The sequence below is a fragment of the Phyllostomus hastatus genome, unplaced genomic scaffold (genome assembly GCF_019186645.2).
Source record: "Phyllostomus hastatus isolate PE091 unplaced genomic scaffold, TTU_PhHast_1.1 phas_contig_210, whole genome shotgun sequence".
In the NCBI taxonomy this organism is placed as follows: domain Eukaryota; kingdom Metazoa; phylum Chordata; class Mammalia; order Chiroptera; family Phyllostomidae; genus Phyllostomus; species Phyllostomus hastatus.
Genome location: NW_025333737.1, coordinates 16,371,684 through 16,387,807, shown reverse-complemented (window position 1 = coordinate 16,387,807; position 16,124 = coordinate 16,371,684). Strand labels below are relative to the sequence as shown.

Genomic DNA, 16,124 nt, shown 5'->3' with positions numbered 1-16,124 from the left:
AGTGAAAAGATCAGTGATTGTCAGGGATTGCGGGGTGCAGGAAGGTTAGGGCAATGACATTCTGTAGGACACTATTGTTAAAGCTTATGAAATGTGTAACACCAAGAGTGAAGCCTGATGTAAACTATGGACTTTGGGTGATGCTGATGTGTCAGCGTAGGTTCATCAGCTGTAACAAATGTACCAGTCTCGTGCAGGATGTTGATAGTGGGGGTGGAGGGAGGCTGTGCCTATGTCAGGTCAGAGGTTATGTGAGAATTCTCTGTACTTTCTCTCTCAATTTTGCTGTAAACCTATAACTACTGTAAAAACTCAAGTCTATTAAAAAGAAACAGCTGTATCATGCCAAAATGTTTAAAAATACTATATATATAATACACAGCAGGATGACAACTATATAAACATACAAGGTATACATACATGTTAACATAAGTTTTAAGTGGCAAAATTGAGCATATTTCCTTTTGTTTATTAGTATTTACTATAATGAGCATATAAACCACTAAAATAAGATTGTTAGAGGGTTCTTTCCCATACTTTAAGACTTAAACCAGTTTACATATTTAATCTGAATCAAATAAATTATAGATACTTCAGGCAAGTTGAACTCTACTAGTTTTGCTAGACTTCGGTAATTTTAGGACTTTGGTAATTTTGTTAAAATACGTATAAAATTAACCCTGGCTGGTGTGGCTCAGTGGATTGCATACTGGCCTGCCAACCAAAGGTCGCTGGTTCAATTCCCAGTCAGGGCACATGCCTGGGTTACAGGCCAGGTCCCCATTTGGGGGCGTGTGAGAAGCAACTGATTTATGTATCTCTTGTACACTGATGTTTCTCTCCCTCTCTTTCTCCCTCCCTTCCCCTCTCTCTAAAAATAAATAATCTTTTTTTTTAAAAAGAGAAGAAAATACTTATAAAACTAAGTTTCCACATATGTACATAGCGAATACATCTTCATTGAAACTCTGAATAGTTTCCTAAAATTTCCTTTGACATTCATTATTTAATCACTATCATTTTTAAAAATTATTTGTTGATGCACTCTCTGATACTGTTTTGAAAAATCTTACCGGCTCTCACCTCTACTAGGTATTAGTGTATCATGCGTTTCATACTTACACAGTACTTGAGATCGGAGATGTTTACATTGACCCCAGTTGACCTCTTCAGATTCTCATCGTGAGATACAACCACCTGCTCATCTTTTGTGATGTGGCAGTCCAGTTCCAGCATGTCAGTTCCAATTGTTACCGCACTGAAGAAATGCAAAGAGTAATGACGTTCTTCAACATTGAGGTTACATGTATCAGATGTAAAATTCAGAATTATAGATCAAACATCAAAAAGTCCCATAATGCAAAAATTTCTAAACACTGTCATCTATTATGATTTACTAATGAGAAAATATTTTAAGTGAACTTAGAATAAGGAATCAGCCCTGGCTGGTGTGGCTCAGTGGATTGAGTGCTGGCCTGTGAACCAAAGGTTGCTGGTTCGATTCCCAGTTGGGGTACATGCCTGGGTTATGGGCTGGGTCCCCGGTGCGGGGCACATGAGAGGCAACCACACACTGATGTTTCACTTCCTCTCTTTTTCCCTTCCCCTCTCTCTAAAAAATAAAATCTTTAAAAAATAATAAGGAATCATGTGGCCTCCTTTCTCTAACCAGCTGCCCTATTTATATTACCCTTATAATGGAAAGAACACTGGATCAGGAGTTAAGAGATCTGGGAATAGTTCCTGCTTTGCTACTAACTTGCTGTGTAACATTGGGCAAGTAAATGCCCAATGGCCTACATTTCTATTAAATGAAAGGAGTGAAAAACAAGAAAAGGATGCCAGCTTTTGCCACTTTAGTTCAGTAGAGTATTAGGAATTCTAGCCCTTTCTGACACCTTTCTGTGCCACCATAATGGTGTGCATGAATGTCCTGCTGGACGCTCTCAAGAGTATCAGCAATGTCAAAAAGAGAGGCAAACGCCAGGTTCTTATCAGGCCGTGCACCAAAGTCACCGTCTGGTTTCTGTGATAATGAAACATGGTTCCACTGGAGAATTTGGAAGTATTGACCACAGGGCTGGAAAAACTGTTGTGAACTGTATAGGCAGATTGAACAAGTGTAGTGTAATCAGCCCCAGATCTGACGTGCAACTCCAGTATCTAGGAAGATGGCAGAACCACCTGCTTCTGTCCTGTCGGCTTGGTTCACTGTACAGGCAACCTCAGCAGGCATCAAGGACCATGAAGAAGCAAGACGAAAACACACAGGAGGGAAAATCCTGGGATTCTTTTTCTAGAGATATAACACATATGTGCAAATAAAATGCCTCAGAGGACAAAGAAAAAAAAAGGGAAAAGAAAAGAAAAAAAGAAGAAAGAAATTCTAGCCAGCTCTGGCTGGTGTGGCTCAGTGGACTGAGTGCCAGCCTGCAAACCGAAAGGTTGCTGGCTCGATTCCCAGTCAGGGCACATGCCTGGGTTGTGAGCCAGGTCCCCAGCTGGGGGCATGCGAGAGGCATCAGATTGATGTTTCTCTCTTTCTCCCTCCCTTCCTGTCTCTCTGAAAATACATAAATAAAATAAAATAAAAAAGAAATTCTAGCCAAAGCAATTAAGCGAAGAGGGAAAAAAAGGGGAGAGTCCATATTAGAAAGGGTATCATAAGACAATTCCATTTATGATAGCATCGAAAGAATAAAAATCTTAGAAATTAACAAGGAGGTAAAAGACTTGTACAATGTAAACTATAAAACATTGCTGAAAGAAATTAAAAAGGAGATACATGATGGAAAGACATCCCATGTTCATGAACTGGAGTACTTAACATTGTTACGTGTAAATGTTACACTGATCTACAGACTCAGTGTATTTCCTCTCAAAATCCCAATAATGTTTTTGAAAAAATAGAAAAATCCAACCTAAAATTTATATGGCAACTCAAGAAACCCCACACAGTCAAAACAATCTTGAAAAAAAAAAAAAAAAGAACAAAGGTAGAAGACTCACACTTTGTGATTTCAAAACCTACTACAAAGCTACAGTGTAGTGTAAGCCCTGACATTTTTTTTCTTGTAACGCAAGTAACTGACTTAAGCTTTGATTGCCAAGGCATCTACTTCAAAAACATGTGCAAAAGCATTATGTCTAAAAAACAATGTATTTGCCTTAATTAAAAAATACTTTTTAAACTGCTAACCATCATCTGAACCTTCAGTGAATCACAATCTTTTTGGTGGTGGAGGGTCTTGCTTCAGTGTCGGTGGCTGCTGACCAACCAGGTGTTCACTGCTGAAGGTCAGGGTCAATGCGGCAATTTCTTAAAATGAGACAACAATGAAGTTTGCCACATTGGCTGACTCTTCCTTTCACGAATGATTTCTCTGTGGCATGTGATGCTGTTTGATAGTGTTTGATCCACCGCAGAAAGTCTTTCAAAATTGGAATCAAACCTCTCAAACCCTGCTATTACTAAGTCTGTGTAATACTCTAAATTCTCTGCTGTCCTTTCAACCACCTCGACAGCATCTTCACCAGGAGTAGGCTCTGCCTACATTAGATTGTATGCATATCAGAGCACTCTTATAAGGAATATTTGAAAACATTCAGATGAAAATATTTACCTGTAATCCCACAATGACAACACTATTTTAATTATTTTCCATCTTTTTCACTTTAGAGTTTATTAGATTCCATCTCAAGAAACCACTTTCTTTACTCATCCATTAGAAGCAACTTGTCATATGTTAACATTTTATCACGATTGCAGCAATTCAGCCATGTTTTCAGGTTCCACTTCCAATTCTAGTTCCTTTGCTGTTTCCTCCACATCTGCAGTTATTTCCTCCAGTGAAGTCTTAAACCCCCCAAAGTCATCCACGATGAAATGAACCAACTCTCCCAAACTCTTATTAATGTTGATATTTTTACCTCTTTCCATGTGTCTCAAATGTTCTTAACATCTAGAATGGTGACTCTTTTCTAGAAGGTTTTCAATTTACTTTGCCCAGATACATCAGCGGAATCATTACGTACGGCAGCTATAACCTTACAAAATATTTGTTAAATAATAAGACTTGATGGTTGAAATCACTCCTTAATCCTTGAGCTGAAGAATGGATGTCATTCTAGCAGGCATGAAAACATTCGTCTCATTATACATCTCCATCAGAGCTCTTGGGTGACCAGGTACATTGTCTATGAGCAATAAATTTTGAAAGGAATCTTTCTTATCCTGAGCAGTAAGTCTTAACAGTGGATATAAAATATTCAGTAAACCATGCCGTAAGCAGATATACTCTCATCCTGAATTTATAGTTCCATTATTAGAGCATGAGCAGAGTCGATTTAGCATAATTCTATAGGGCCCTAGGATTTTCAAAATGGTAAATGAGCATTGGCTTCTACTTAAAGTCAGCAGCTGCATTAGCCCCTAAAAAGAGAGGCAGCCTGTCCTCTGATGCTTTGAAGCCAGGCATTGGCTTCTCCTGTCTATGAGAGTCCTAGGTAGCATCTTCTTCCAACATAGGGTTGTTTCATCTACACGGCTCATCTGCTTAGTGCAGCCACCTTCATTAATTATCTTACCCAGATCTTCTGGGTGACTTGCTGCAGCTTCCACATCAGCACTGCTGCGTCTCCTTGCACTTTTCTGCTATAGAAACAGTTTATTTTCTCAAACCTCAGAAACCAACCTCTGCTAGCTTCAAACTTTTCTTCTGCAGCTTCTTCACTTCTTTCAGCCTTAAATGCAGAGTTGGGGCCTTGCTCTGGGTTAGGCTTTGGCTCAGCTGAATGTTGTGGCTGGTTTGATCTTCTATTAGACCACTAAAACTTTCTCCATATCACCAATCAGGTTGTTTTGCTTTCTTATCATTCATGTGTTCTTCGGAGTAGCACTTTTAATTTCCTTCAAGAATATTTCCTTTGCTTTTACAACTTGGCTAATTGTTTAGAGCAAGAGGACTAGCTTTCAGCCTGTCTCCACTTTCAACGTGCCTTCCTCACTAGGCTTAATTCTCCTAGCTTTTGATTTAAAGTGAGAGGCATGCAACTCTTCTCTTTACTTGAACATGTAGAGGCTATTGTAAGGTTATCGATTGGCCCAATTTCAATATTGTTGTGTCTCTGGGAATAAAGAGACCCGAAAAGGAAACGAGATGGGGAATACCCATGGAGTAGTCGGAACACACACAGCCTTTACTGATTAAGCGCACTGTCTCACATGGGTGTGGTTCACGGCACCCTAAAACAACTGCAATAGTTAAAACCAAAGATCACTGATCAGAGATCATCTTAAGAATTATAGCAGTAATAAAAAAGTTCAAAATAGTGCAAGAATTACAAAAATGTGTTATAGAAACACAAAATGTTGGAAAAATGGAGCCAACTACCTTGCTCAATGCAAGGTTGCCACAAAGCTTCAATTTGTAAAAAACAAAACAAAATGCAGTATCTGTGAAGCACAAGAAAGTGAAACACAATGAGGTATGCCTGCCTGAACTTTTTTTTTCAGATTTTATTTATTTATTTTTAGAGAGGGAAGGGAGGAAGTAAGAGAGAGAGAGAGAAACATCAATGTGCGGTTGCTGGGGGCCGTGGCCTGCCACACAGGCATGTGCCCTGACTGGGAATTGAACCTGCAATGCTTTGGTTTGCAGCCTGCGCTTAATCCACTGAGCTATGCCAGCTAGGGCACCTGCCTAAACTTTTATAATGGAAAAATAAGAACACTTACATTATGAATACATTTTGTCAAAAAAAAAAAAAAAAGAATTATGGAATGAATTATAGCAGGAGTTTGACCTAAGAGAAACTTAACATTCTTTTAAAATACATAAGCACTCATGATTCCTATTTGACTATGACTCTCCGAAATGGGGTGAATGTATCTTCTGGTATAGAGTACTTAACCTAAAACAAATAATTTTGAAATATTATGTAACAATTAAAGAATCAAGTTTTAACAATTAAGTAAGTTTCTTCATGTTTCTCAAAAAAGTGGTAATTCACTGGTCAAAAAAGAAAGAATCAAATTGTCAGAAATGCAAGCATCCAATCATGAGCCGGACTAGATGACTTTGAAGATCCTTGGCCATCCCAGATCTAATGATTTTAAATATTCCCCATTTTTCTTACTTTGCCTGCTTCTAATGATCCACCCCCAACCAGCATCTCATTTCAAAAGTCCCAATGGCTACTTGCGGGCCTTGTGCCACAGTCTCAAACCTGCTCCCTTGCTCCTCTTTAAGGGACCCTCCCCATCCGTGCCCTGATCACCAGTTTTTAAAGGAAACAAACCAACTGGCCTGGTTCCTTAATGTAATTCTTACTAAGATGTAAATAATTAAGTTGTTAGCTTTAAGTGACCTCTTCTAAAGGATATCCACCTTTAAAAGACAATGTTTGCCAATGTGTCTTTGTCAGAGCCAGAAATGTGTAAAAATGAAATCAAAGGAGGAATAAGAAAACAAAAACAGTTTTTAGGTTGGAAAAATTCTTTTTTTTCTGTATTTTTTAATTTCCTTAAATATTGTTGTTATACTGTTTATTTTTTTAAAAAGGATAAAATCTGTAGAAACTGTAAGTAACATACATAGCTAATGAACAGTTTTGAAATAAATTCTGTCCTTTGTAAAAGGTAAAAAATGATACTACTGATTTTTGGTCATGAGCATGTCTTGCTTTCTTTTTCTTTTCTTTTCTTTCTTTCTTTTTTGTATGAGTGTGTGAAGGGAGGGGAAGAGCAGGGGTTATCTGTATTTTCCTGTATTTAAAAAAAATTAGGTGGGGAGGTTAGGGGGTGCAGGGATTGAGCAAAAAAGAAAAAGGACTCACGGACATGAACAACAATGTGGTGGTTGCTGGGGGGAGGGGATATAAGGGGACTAAATGGTCATGGAAGGAAATATAAAAAAGATTATATGTTAAAAAATAAAAATAGAAACTACATGAACAAATAATAAAAAAGTATACTTACTTATTACCTAGGAAATTTTTCTAAGTATAAAGCTTGCCTTTAGCTGAAATGCTATTTATTTAAATGTTTGAGAGTTACATGCAAAACATTATTTATTGCATGCTTACCTCTTATGAACAAGCTAATAAATAAAAATCTAGAGCAACAGTAAGTGCATCTAGGACAATTTATAAATTATCCTAATAAAATTATCCCTAATTTGATATACAAATAGCTAGAAAATAGCAAGAAAAGAATTTATCACTTTTGCCTACAAATTTTTCCATAAATAACAATATGCACTACTTCAATTGAAACACCAGATATTTTGTAGATACATTTCTGAAAAGCTGATGACAACCCCTGAAAAAAGTTAGGGAGCCAGGACTCAACATTTCCAGATAAAGAAATTAAACTATACCTTTAAAAGAAGATGTGAAATTACTTGAAACTCCACAGAATGCATACAATTTACAACGGGAATTCACAGTAAGGAATTTATTTGAATTTCATTTCCTGCTCACAACATTGTGGTTGTATTATCATTCCCATTTCATTGATATGACCATTACTATTATATTAATTAGATAGTCTAAAAAATTTATCATGAGATTCAGGTTGCTGATTAATTACTTTGACTGTCTGCCAACTTTTACTTCTAGCTACTGCTAATACAATTTGTTTTTTTCTCTTACCATTCAAGTTAATACCACAGGGATCAAACTGTCCTATGGGTATTTACAAAGGCAGCCTGGTTTAATAACCTAGTTTTATTAGCTCTTAAGAACCAGATTTTACATACTCAAGGGCTTAGTGACTCTGTGTGTGGGTAGTATAATTCCTTAGATTTTGGCTCTGTTTATTATGGATGGGGTTCTATCTCCTTCATCTGTCTTCTGCTAATATTCTGCTTTGTTCTGAGTGCCCTATTCCGTGTATCTCATTAGTGAGCAACTGTTGGGAACCGCCCTGCCTGGTATCAGAAGCTGTAACCCCCGCTAAGGCTGAGGAAGTGACTTTGACCGTAAGCCAGCAAGGAGACAAAAGCTTATCTCCCTGGCAGGAGCACCACTTCTGCTTTTACTTCACCCTGCCTGGCCCCCAATGCTTGGTCAGTTAGCCAATGATGGGTAAGATTACCTAAGGGGGAAACAACCTAAGACAGGCACAATCACATGGGAGGCCCCCAAGGTAGGACTTTGGGGCTACAGCAAAAGGGGGTGATGGACCCTCGCCCCTCAGCTTTGACAAAGCCTGAGTCCTCACTGTCTGTGAGAAAATCTCCTTATCTCTTGGCTGCCTTACTTGCCTTGCTCCACCTAAGCCTGAAACAATGACAGAGGGTGGTGCAGCCCTGTGCTGGAAAGGGTAGGTTCCCCAGGTGAAGAAAGAATATTCTAAGAAAGAATATGTAAAATCCTGTGAAACATGCTTTGTTTAGAATGCTCTCAGTTGAATGATAAGGGTCCAAGGAAGGAGTAAGTTTGTTCCTCAAAGTTTTACAGCTCTTTGACCCTGACTCAAAATAGGCCCTCAGACTTCCTTGTTGTTATCTATTGTTCGATCCTTACTTCCTAAAAACGAGTAATGAGCTTTACCTGAATTCTTATGCAAACGAAACCAATAAAAAGCCTCTCTGGAGGGGGAACCGGGTGCTCCCCACTAGAGAGAGTGGCCATTCTGTCCCTACTTCCCCACAGGACCTGGTTGTCTCTGTGCATGTTTTTCTCCTGTGTCGACGAGCCATCTGCAGCGTTCTGCGGTCACTGCTGGTCAGTGGCTGCGACAAGCCAACTAGCAAGAGCCTGTTAGCACCAGTGCTAGATGTTAGGGATTGAGAGATCAATAAGGAAAGATTCTTGTTTCCAAAAATTTACTGAAGAGCCATATACAGAATTTTCTATAAATTGTGATTCACAATTATTTCTTTGCCAGTCCTAGTTACTTCTTTAGCTCCATTATAATATAATGAATTAATTTTCCAAACATTCTTAAAGTCCTTTCAATTTCCCAGACATACCTGGTCCACATATCCTCACATCTTAATCTCAAACATTTCACACTTTTCCTCTTTACCACATCATAGCTCATCTAGTCCTGGTATCTTTTCAATTTTATGGTTACTCTTAACAGGGTTTCCCACACCAACTGTTCATACTCTCTCCTGCATCTTCTCATCCTCCCGTCCATGTCATAATACTTGTGCTTTGCCAACTGTGCATCTAAATATGTGTGTGGAAGTTGTACACGTGAAATTATACACACGTTCAGCTATAGCTAGCTAGCTAAATATAAAACCTCAGTAGAGAAAATAAAGTATTCTGTTTTACAGTCTGTGATTGGAGGAAAGAGACTGCATTTTAAAGCTGTAAGAGACTTTTGAGATTATAGTAAAAATGCATCATATTATAGAAGAGAGAAAGCAAGCTATGACAAATCCAGGGGGACAGGACTTCGATGAAACTAAAATAATGGAGAAGCAGTACTTTTCAACCTGGTAACAGGAAAAGACAAACTCTAAGGTGTCTCTGAATGACGAGAAGCAGAACAAAAACATAAGCCAAATTCTCCTGCTGCCTCAGCTGTCTTTATAAACATAAAAATGGCTTAAGAATTATATAAGAAAATCAATATGGCTAGGTAACATCTTTCATGGGGTTTAGCTTTTCACATTCCCTGTTTTAGGCCAGATTAACAGGCTCAGGTCTGTACAAGAATTACTAAGTAGACACATAATCCTATTCATAAACAGCAGCTGGTATAACAGTTGTTTCATTTTCCCCTTTTCTCTTTCTCTCCAAGACTAATTAGCATTACACACAGTATGTTCCTTGTTACAAATGTCTTCTTTCGACTTTGGAACTATAGTATTTTTTTATTACAAACCTCTGGTTTAGTTTTTTCTCATTATGGGGAAACCAAATACTATTTGTAACACTTCAGACTAACTACATAAAAAAGTAACTTTCATGAAATAGAAACAACCATCACAGGTGGATGCTACATGTATGCTAGCTTCACTCTGTGAGCCATCATCACTTTAATGATAAATGGTAAAAGAATAGTCTTATACACTTACTGCTGAAAGGCTGCCATTGTATTCTCCAAATTCTCCCCAGCACCTGTCAAAACATTAAATTTAAACTTCATTTACTTAGATGCTTTGAACATTTTATTTTTTCATAAATTCATTTTAAGAAGATATATCTTGTGAATCTTGATGTTTAGAGTGTTTTAAAGAGCATAGTGGTACCAGGAAAGATCAAAGATCAAAACACAGCCACAGCATCACAGGAGGGTTAGAAGAACCTAAACATAGTTTTTAAACTATAATATCTGTTTGTCGTAGGAAAGACAGAAGAGGACTTGGTATCTCCTCAGACAGAGTTAAACAATCTTTCCTCTGAGTCCTCTTAGTTTCTTATGTATCTCGCTACTAAGGCATTTGTCATATCATAGCATAAATTATTTACTTCCTCTCTCCTTCCTTTGCCATGAATTACTTACAATGTTTAAGAGGTTGTATTTTAATTACCTTGGCTGAAGGCAGTATGGTATAGAGTTGAGAGTGGGACTCTGGAGTTAGTTAGGATCTCTGCTCGAAAATCTATTTGATTTTTTTTTGAGGGGCATAATCAAATATCATCAACTTACAATCTTTATTCTTAATTTTGTAATATGTTTATCCAAAGGTGCTTAGGCAAACTCTCATTTGACTATGAGAACTCATGCAAATTTACTAAAGGTACTATGATGATAAAATTATATAACCAGTTGGGAAGAATACCCATGAGCTAACACAACTAACTTTTAATGAAATTTTCCAGTTTTAATTCCAATCACGTAGAAGATTGGGGTAAAAGCCTGCTCATAATCATTATCATTCCAGAATCAGTAATTATTGTGAGAAACTACTACCATGGGGAGGGGAAAGGAATAAATAAAAGATAGTCTATGCTGATAAGCAGGCAAGTGTAATGATACATTGCTCTTCACACAGGTGGCCGCAGAGACTTTAAACCATAACCCAGGGGTACACAACTGGGCAACACAGACCAGTCAGCCAGGCCAAAAATAAAGCGGCTTCTCACAGCCACCCTGTAAACATCACAGCTCTTCTTCCATCCAAACGACCCTAGTCTCACATCAAAACAGTTAAGGCAGGGGAACCGGAAACCTAGCTTTGTGGCCAAAAGTAAAACCCAGAGGAAAAATAGCAATTCCGTGGTCAGCTGGTGAAAACAGGGAATCGTACTTTTCACTGTGCTGCTTTGCTCTTCTTGCTCTTGCTCTTTTTGTCCCTCCTCCTCAGCCCATCCATGTTAGCTCTCAACAGGTCTGAATAAGCCATCTGAAACTTACTCACTTCTTGGGAGCTCACCACTGCGCTGATCTTCTTTTTCCCATCAGTAGCTCTTAACAGACGCTTGTCTGAGGGCTCAAAGCCCTCCACAAAACCTTTCCTCGGAATGGGTTTAGTTCGGCCATCGTACTTCTTGAGGGTGATGAACACACTGCCCCACCATCGGCACTTCTGAAAGAGCCTGGTTAGCTCCGTCAGGAACTGCTTCCTCTCCAGCAGAACCATCCCGCTCTGCCGATCCCACCCATCAGCGCTATTTGATGTTTTTGTGTCACCAGGGAAAGTCGCTTAATCTCTGCCTCCTTATACAGGAATGAGGATACTGATGGCACCCATCTCCTTGGACTGCCGTAATTAAATGAATTAACAGTTAAGTGCCACGCCATCAATTCAGAAAGTAATAGCTTTTTACTTTTCGACATTTGTGAAGTTAGGCTGCATTTCACAATGGATGGTAACAGTTTAATCGGCAACTTTTAGCATTACATAAAAATTTGTGTATCTTATAGCTAATGGCATTAGATATTCAATTTAATAGTGAATATTCAGTAAAAGTAAAGAAGTATTATTACTAATACCATTATTATAGTAATTGGTGTTTGGTGAATGTCTGTTGCTAAAGTCATGAATAATACTGTAATGACAAAAAGGACACAGATGAAAAGTAACTAATATTATCTAGTATTATATACTAGGTAAAATCTATTTGCATAATATGCTGGCCATATTATGCAAAGTTTTAAAATATTTTTAAACCAAAAGACTTCAGTATTACTAAATAATTAATGAAAAGCATGGGGAAAACACTTTGGAAATATGTTTCCAAATACTTTGAAAAACAGCCACTTTTGTCTAAGCAAAAAGAGGCACTTCAAGTTTAGGGTGCTGTTTAAGTATTAGCATTAAAATGTTACGTATAATATCATCTGAACATAGTTGCAAGAGTATTAAAATGTTCTTATTCTTTAATATTATTACATTGTATTTTTATAACCTAATTAATAATCAACAGAAAGTCAAGGAATGAAGAAACAAATATATTAACCTAATATTCTAACATCGGTCTAGTGGGAAGGGATACACGCCCCGTGAAGAAAGGCTACTTTGATTTTCACATTACTTTAGTTAACATAGAGATGATGCGCAACAGAAAACAGGTGAGGTAAATACAGATACTACAGGTGTTTTTCTAAAGTAAGCGCTGTTTTGAGGTCAAATGACTTTTAAAAATCTAGCTGGTGCCTATTTTAGTCAAAAACTATGGAAATGTTATATTCAGATAACCAATATTTTAAGAACAAAGCACTCTAGAATGTCACCAAAAAAAAAATGGGTAACGAAAGGTTAAGTTAAACTGCAGACTGCTTGCTTATTGTGCCAAAAAACAAGGAAGTTAAAAGGACACGGCAGTCCATTTGAAGGAGCTGTCACCAGCCACCACCGAACAATGTTAGCATCCAGCTGATGACAGCAAGAGGTTTTTAAACTGTTGAGTAAAATAGGAAATTCCCAGTTCACTTTAATAAATGGAGAGTTCGATGAGGAATGCGGTTTTAACGTATCTCCCTACAAAAACACTTACTAACTACAAAGAGTGAAGGAGTAACTTCACAATGGAAAAGTCTCTAGGAAAACACTTTAACCAAGTGACCAAAGCCAACCTCGCTAGAACCTGCAAGCTGGCTGCTGCGTCCTTCTCATTCCCTTGCTTTTTGGCACAAGAAGCAGTGAGCAGTTTAACTTAACAATCAAATTAATAACAGTTGTCTCCAGATGGTCAGAATACAGATGACTTCTTTTCTAGTATGCGTTCCTCTATACTGTGCAAATGCTCTACAGTGCACAGAAGCTACTTTTAAAAAGAGGGGAGACTCAGAGTCTTCAGCCCGTGCTCATGCGCCTGGGAGAGTCTCTTCCCCACCGCCTCCCAGTGTTTCTTAACATTAATTCCAGAATGAACTCCCCTCTCAAGTCCTCCATGGAAGCACTTTTTTTTATCACCTCAGATTACAATGATTCTTACTACAGACAAGAATTACACTGGCAGTTCCCAGCCACTTTGGTCTTAGGACTCTTTTACTGACCACCTCAGAGAGAAATTGACTTCTAAAGTGTTTTAAATCTATTTATGTGAAAATAGCATACCCATTTCACGTTAATGTACATCTTATGAAAAATAACTATCTTCCAAAAATTTAATGAGAACAGCACTGTTTACATTTCTGTAAATCTCTTTTAATGTCTGGCTTAATAGAAGGCAGCTAGATTCTCCTGTCTGCTTCATACATATGTGTCAACCTTGACCCGGATACGTCGTTAGAAAAGATTCTTCTTTGATACTGTGCCAAAAGTCAACAAGGGGTAGTTTTTATAAAGTTAACTGCAGCGTGGAATCTGATCATGTCAGTGACCCTTTCATGCTCTGTTACCTAAACACCCAGGTGAGCGCTCCCTCGTGGGCATGCCCATACAGTTCCCTTTCCCTCCTTCGCCCCCGGCACGTCACCTGTCACCTTTGCCTCTGTCTCTCCGAAGCTTCCAGGGCCCTTCAGTTGCCTCTGTAACTCACTTCTTGAGCCCACGCAGCCCAGCTGGCTCACGTCTACTACATCTGTAATTTTCTAAGTAAACTATCACCTATCGTTTGGGAAAAAAAATCCACTGGTCCACTGTGAACTCTGAATGGATCTTTCACCCATGCATGATTTTGTAATATTATGCACTAGACTAGTTTTTTGGAAAACACTGATTCACTGAATTATGCTAATTGTTTAAATGCTGACACATTTCTTTATACAATATTTTTTTTAAATTTCACTCATTAATATCTGATCTCATCAAGATAATATTTGAGAATTGGAAAGCTATCAAGCTCACAGTGGAAGGTACAAGTTTTCAAAACTCTAATATTTGCTTAAAAGCTCAAATTTAATCATTGGCACTGCTTTCGCAGGAGGCAGCTAAGTTATTTTTCTTCGGAGAGATACACCTTATTAATTTTCTAGAACATATCTACTGAATATTCAAGTATGAACAACCAGTTTGTCAGTTTTTTCAAAGTAAAAACGGTGCTCTGTGGGGGAAAGGTTAATCCAGCTCACAGCTCCAATGACTGCACAAGGGCCCTTCCTTGAGACCAGCACCACCACACTTCGGCGAGCAGCAAGTCTTCTGTGAGTGCTGCCCACTGTGTCACACCGAGTATTAGAAGTTGTGCCCTGGCCGCTGTGACTCTGTGGGTCGGGCATCATCCCGCAAAGTGTAAGGTGGCCATTTTGATCCCCAGTCAGAGCACGTGCCTGGGCTGCGGGCTCATCTAGGACAGGGCGTGTACAAGAGGCAAGTGATGGATGCTCTCTCCCTCTCTCTCTCCCTTCCTTCCCCTCTTTCTGAAAATAAATGAATAAAATCTTTTGTAAAAAAAGTTGTGGCTTCAGGTCAAGAGGGCAACATAAGCAGACATGGCTCGCCTCTTCACACAGCCACATCAAAATTATGGCTAAAATATAGAACCACCATCATTCAGGAACCTCAGAAATCGAGTTGAATGGAAGTCTGACAACTATGGAATTGAAGGAACCACATGCATCCAGGCTGTGGACGCAGAATGGGCTGGCCCCATACCCACATGGATGAAAAATCGGAAGGGAAACCTTGGGACCCAGGAGTCCCAGACTCACACCAGGCCCCCCAGCCCAGGATTCCAGTGCCAGGAAGATAAGTTCCCATTTCTGGCTGCGAAAACCAGCAGGGATTGACTCAGTGGAGGCTGCTGGAGTCCTAAGCAGTTCCTCTTGGGGAACCCACACACAGACTCGCCTACTCTGACTCGCTCCCTGTGAGCTCCAGCACCAGGGTGGCAGCTTGACGGGGCACCAGTGGTATACAGGGAGAGACTGAAGTGTCTGCATCGGGGCAAGCAGAGGCCATTGTCCCTTTGCTAAGCCCTCCCCCAAAAGAGCCGGTAGGCAGGTGCCATATCTGAGACTCCATCAACCTGGCTAACAGTGTGACCCACCTTGGAGATCCACAGAGGCTCCACCCTACCCAACTTACGGGCCCACCAAGGCTGCTTTTGCAGAAGAATGACTGGTCTTGACTCCTAAGTCCTCTCACACCAGCAACAGCTGGCCTCAGTGAGCTCCAGGCTCGCACTAGTGGCAGCCAGATTAGGGTCACAGCTTGGCTTCACCTGGGAATCTCCGAGCCCAGCACAAGTAGCAGCCATCTCAGATTGCTTTACAGCTCAGGCAGGATGCCTTGGGTGCAATGTGTTTCACCCAGGCAGAAGGGGCTGACCTTGGCCTGCACCACCCAGCACACCCAGTGGACAGCTACAGACCATGACAGAGCACTACCTGCACTGCCCATGCACACCTGATCCTCCTTGGAGGGCAGAGGTTGGTCACCAGTCATCACAGCCAGTCTTTGCAGCTGACTGGCCTGGATAAATCCCTCCTGTTGATCTGCCAACAGCAACCAAAGCTCAACCACAAGAGAAGGGTGTACTCAGCCCAAACAGAGGGCACACCACGAGTACCCAGCTTGGGTGACTGCGAAGGCTGTGCCACTGGACCCCATAGGACACCAACTACATTAGGCCACACTACCAAGACACAGAGTCATAGCAGTTCTACCTAATACATAGAAACAAACACAGGGAGGCTGCCAAAATGAGGAGACAAAGAAACATGGCCCAAATGAAAGAACAGATCAAAAGTCCAGAAAAAGAGGTAAACGAAATGGAGATAAGCAATCTATCAGATGCAGAGTTCAAAACACTGTTCATAAGGATGCTCAAGG

At 39.6% G+C, this 16,124-nt stretch overlaps 2 protein-coding genes and 1 pseudogene across 3 annotated transcripts in view; 1 reads left to right on the top strand and 2 right to left on the bottom strand.

Annotated features, from left to right (window-relative positions):
• GDPD1 (glycerophosphodiester phosphodiesterase domain containing 1) overlaps window positions 1–16,124 on the bottom strand; it is a 41,928-nt gene that overhangs the window by 16,507 nt on the left and 9,297 nt on the right. For both annotated transcript variants that reach the window (XM_045836566.1, XM_045836567.1), the window contains 2 exons: window positions 10,038–10,080; window positions 1,123–1,258 (listed from right to left, as the gene is read on the bottom strand). In XM_045836566.1, the coding sequence (XP_045692522.1) occupies window positions 1,123–1,258; window positions 10,038–10,080 (179 nt within the window). The remainder of the gene's footprint in view (window positions 1–1,122; window positions 1,259–10,037; window positions 10,081–16,124) is intronic.
• LOC123817099 lies at window positions 1,916–2,300 on the top strand (annotated as a pseudogene).
• On the bottom strand, window positions 11,140–11,546 carry LOC123817100 (signal recognition particle 14 kDa protein-like). The gene has a single exon (XM_045836568.1). The coding sequence runs from the start codon at window positions 11,544–11,546 to the stop codon at window positions 11,217–11,219; it is 330 nt and encodes a 109-aa protein (XP_045692524.1). The 3' UTR covers window positions 11,140–11,216.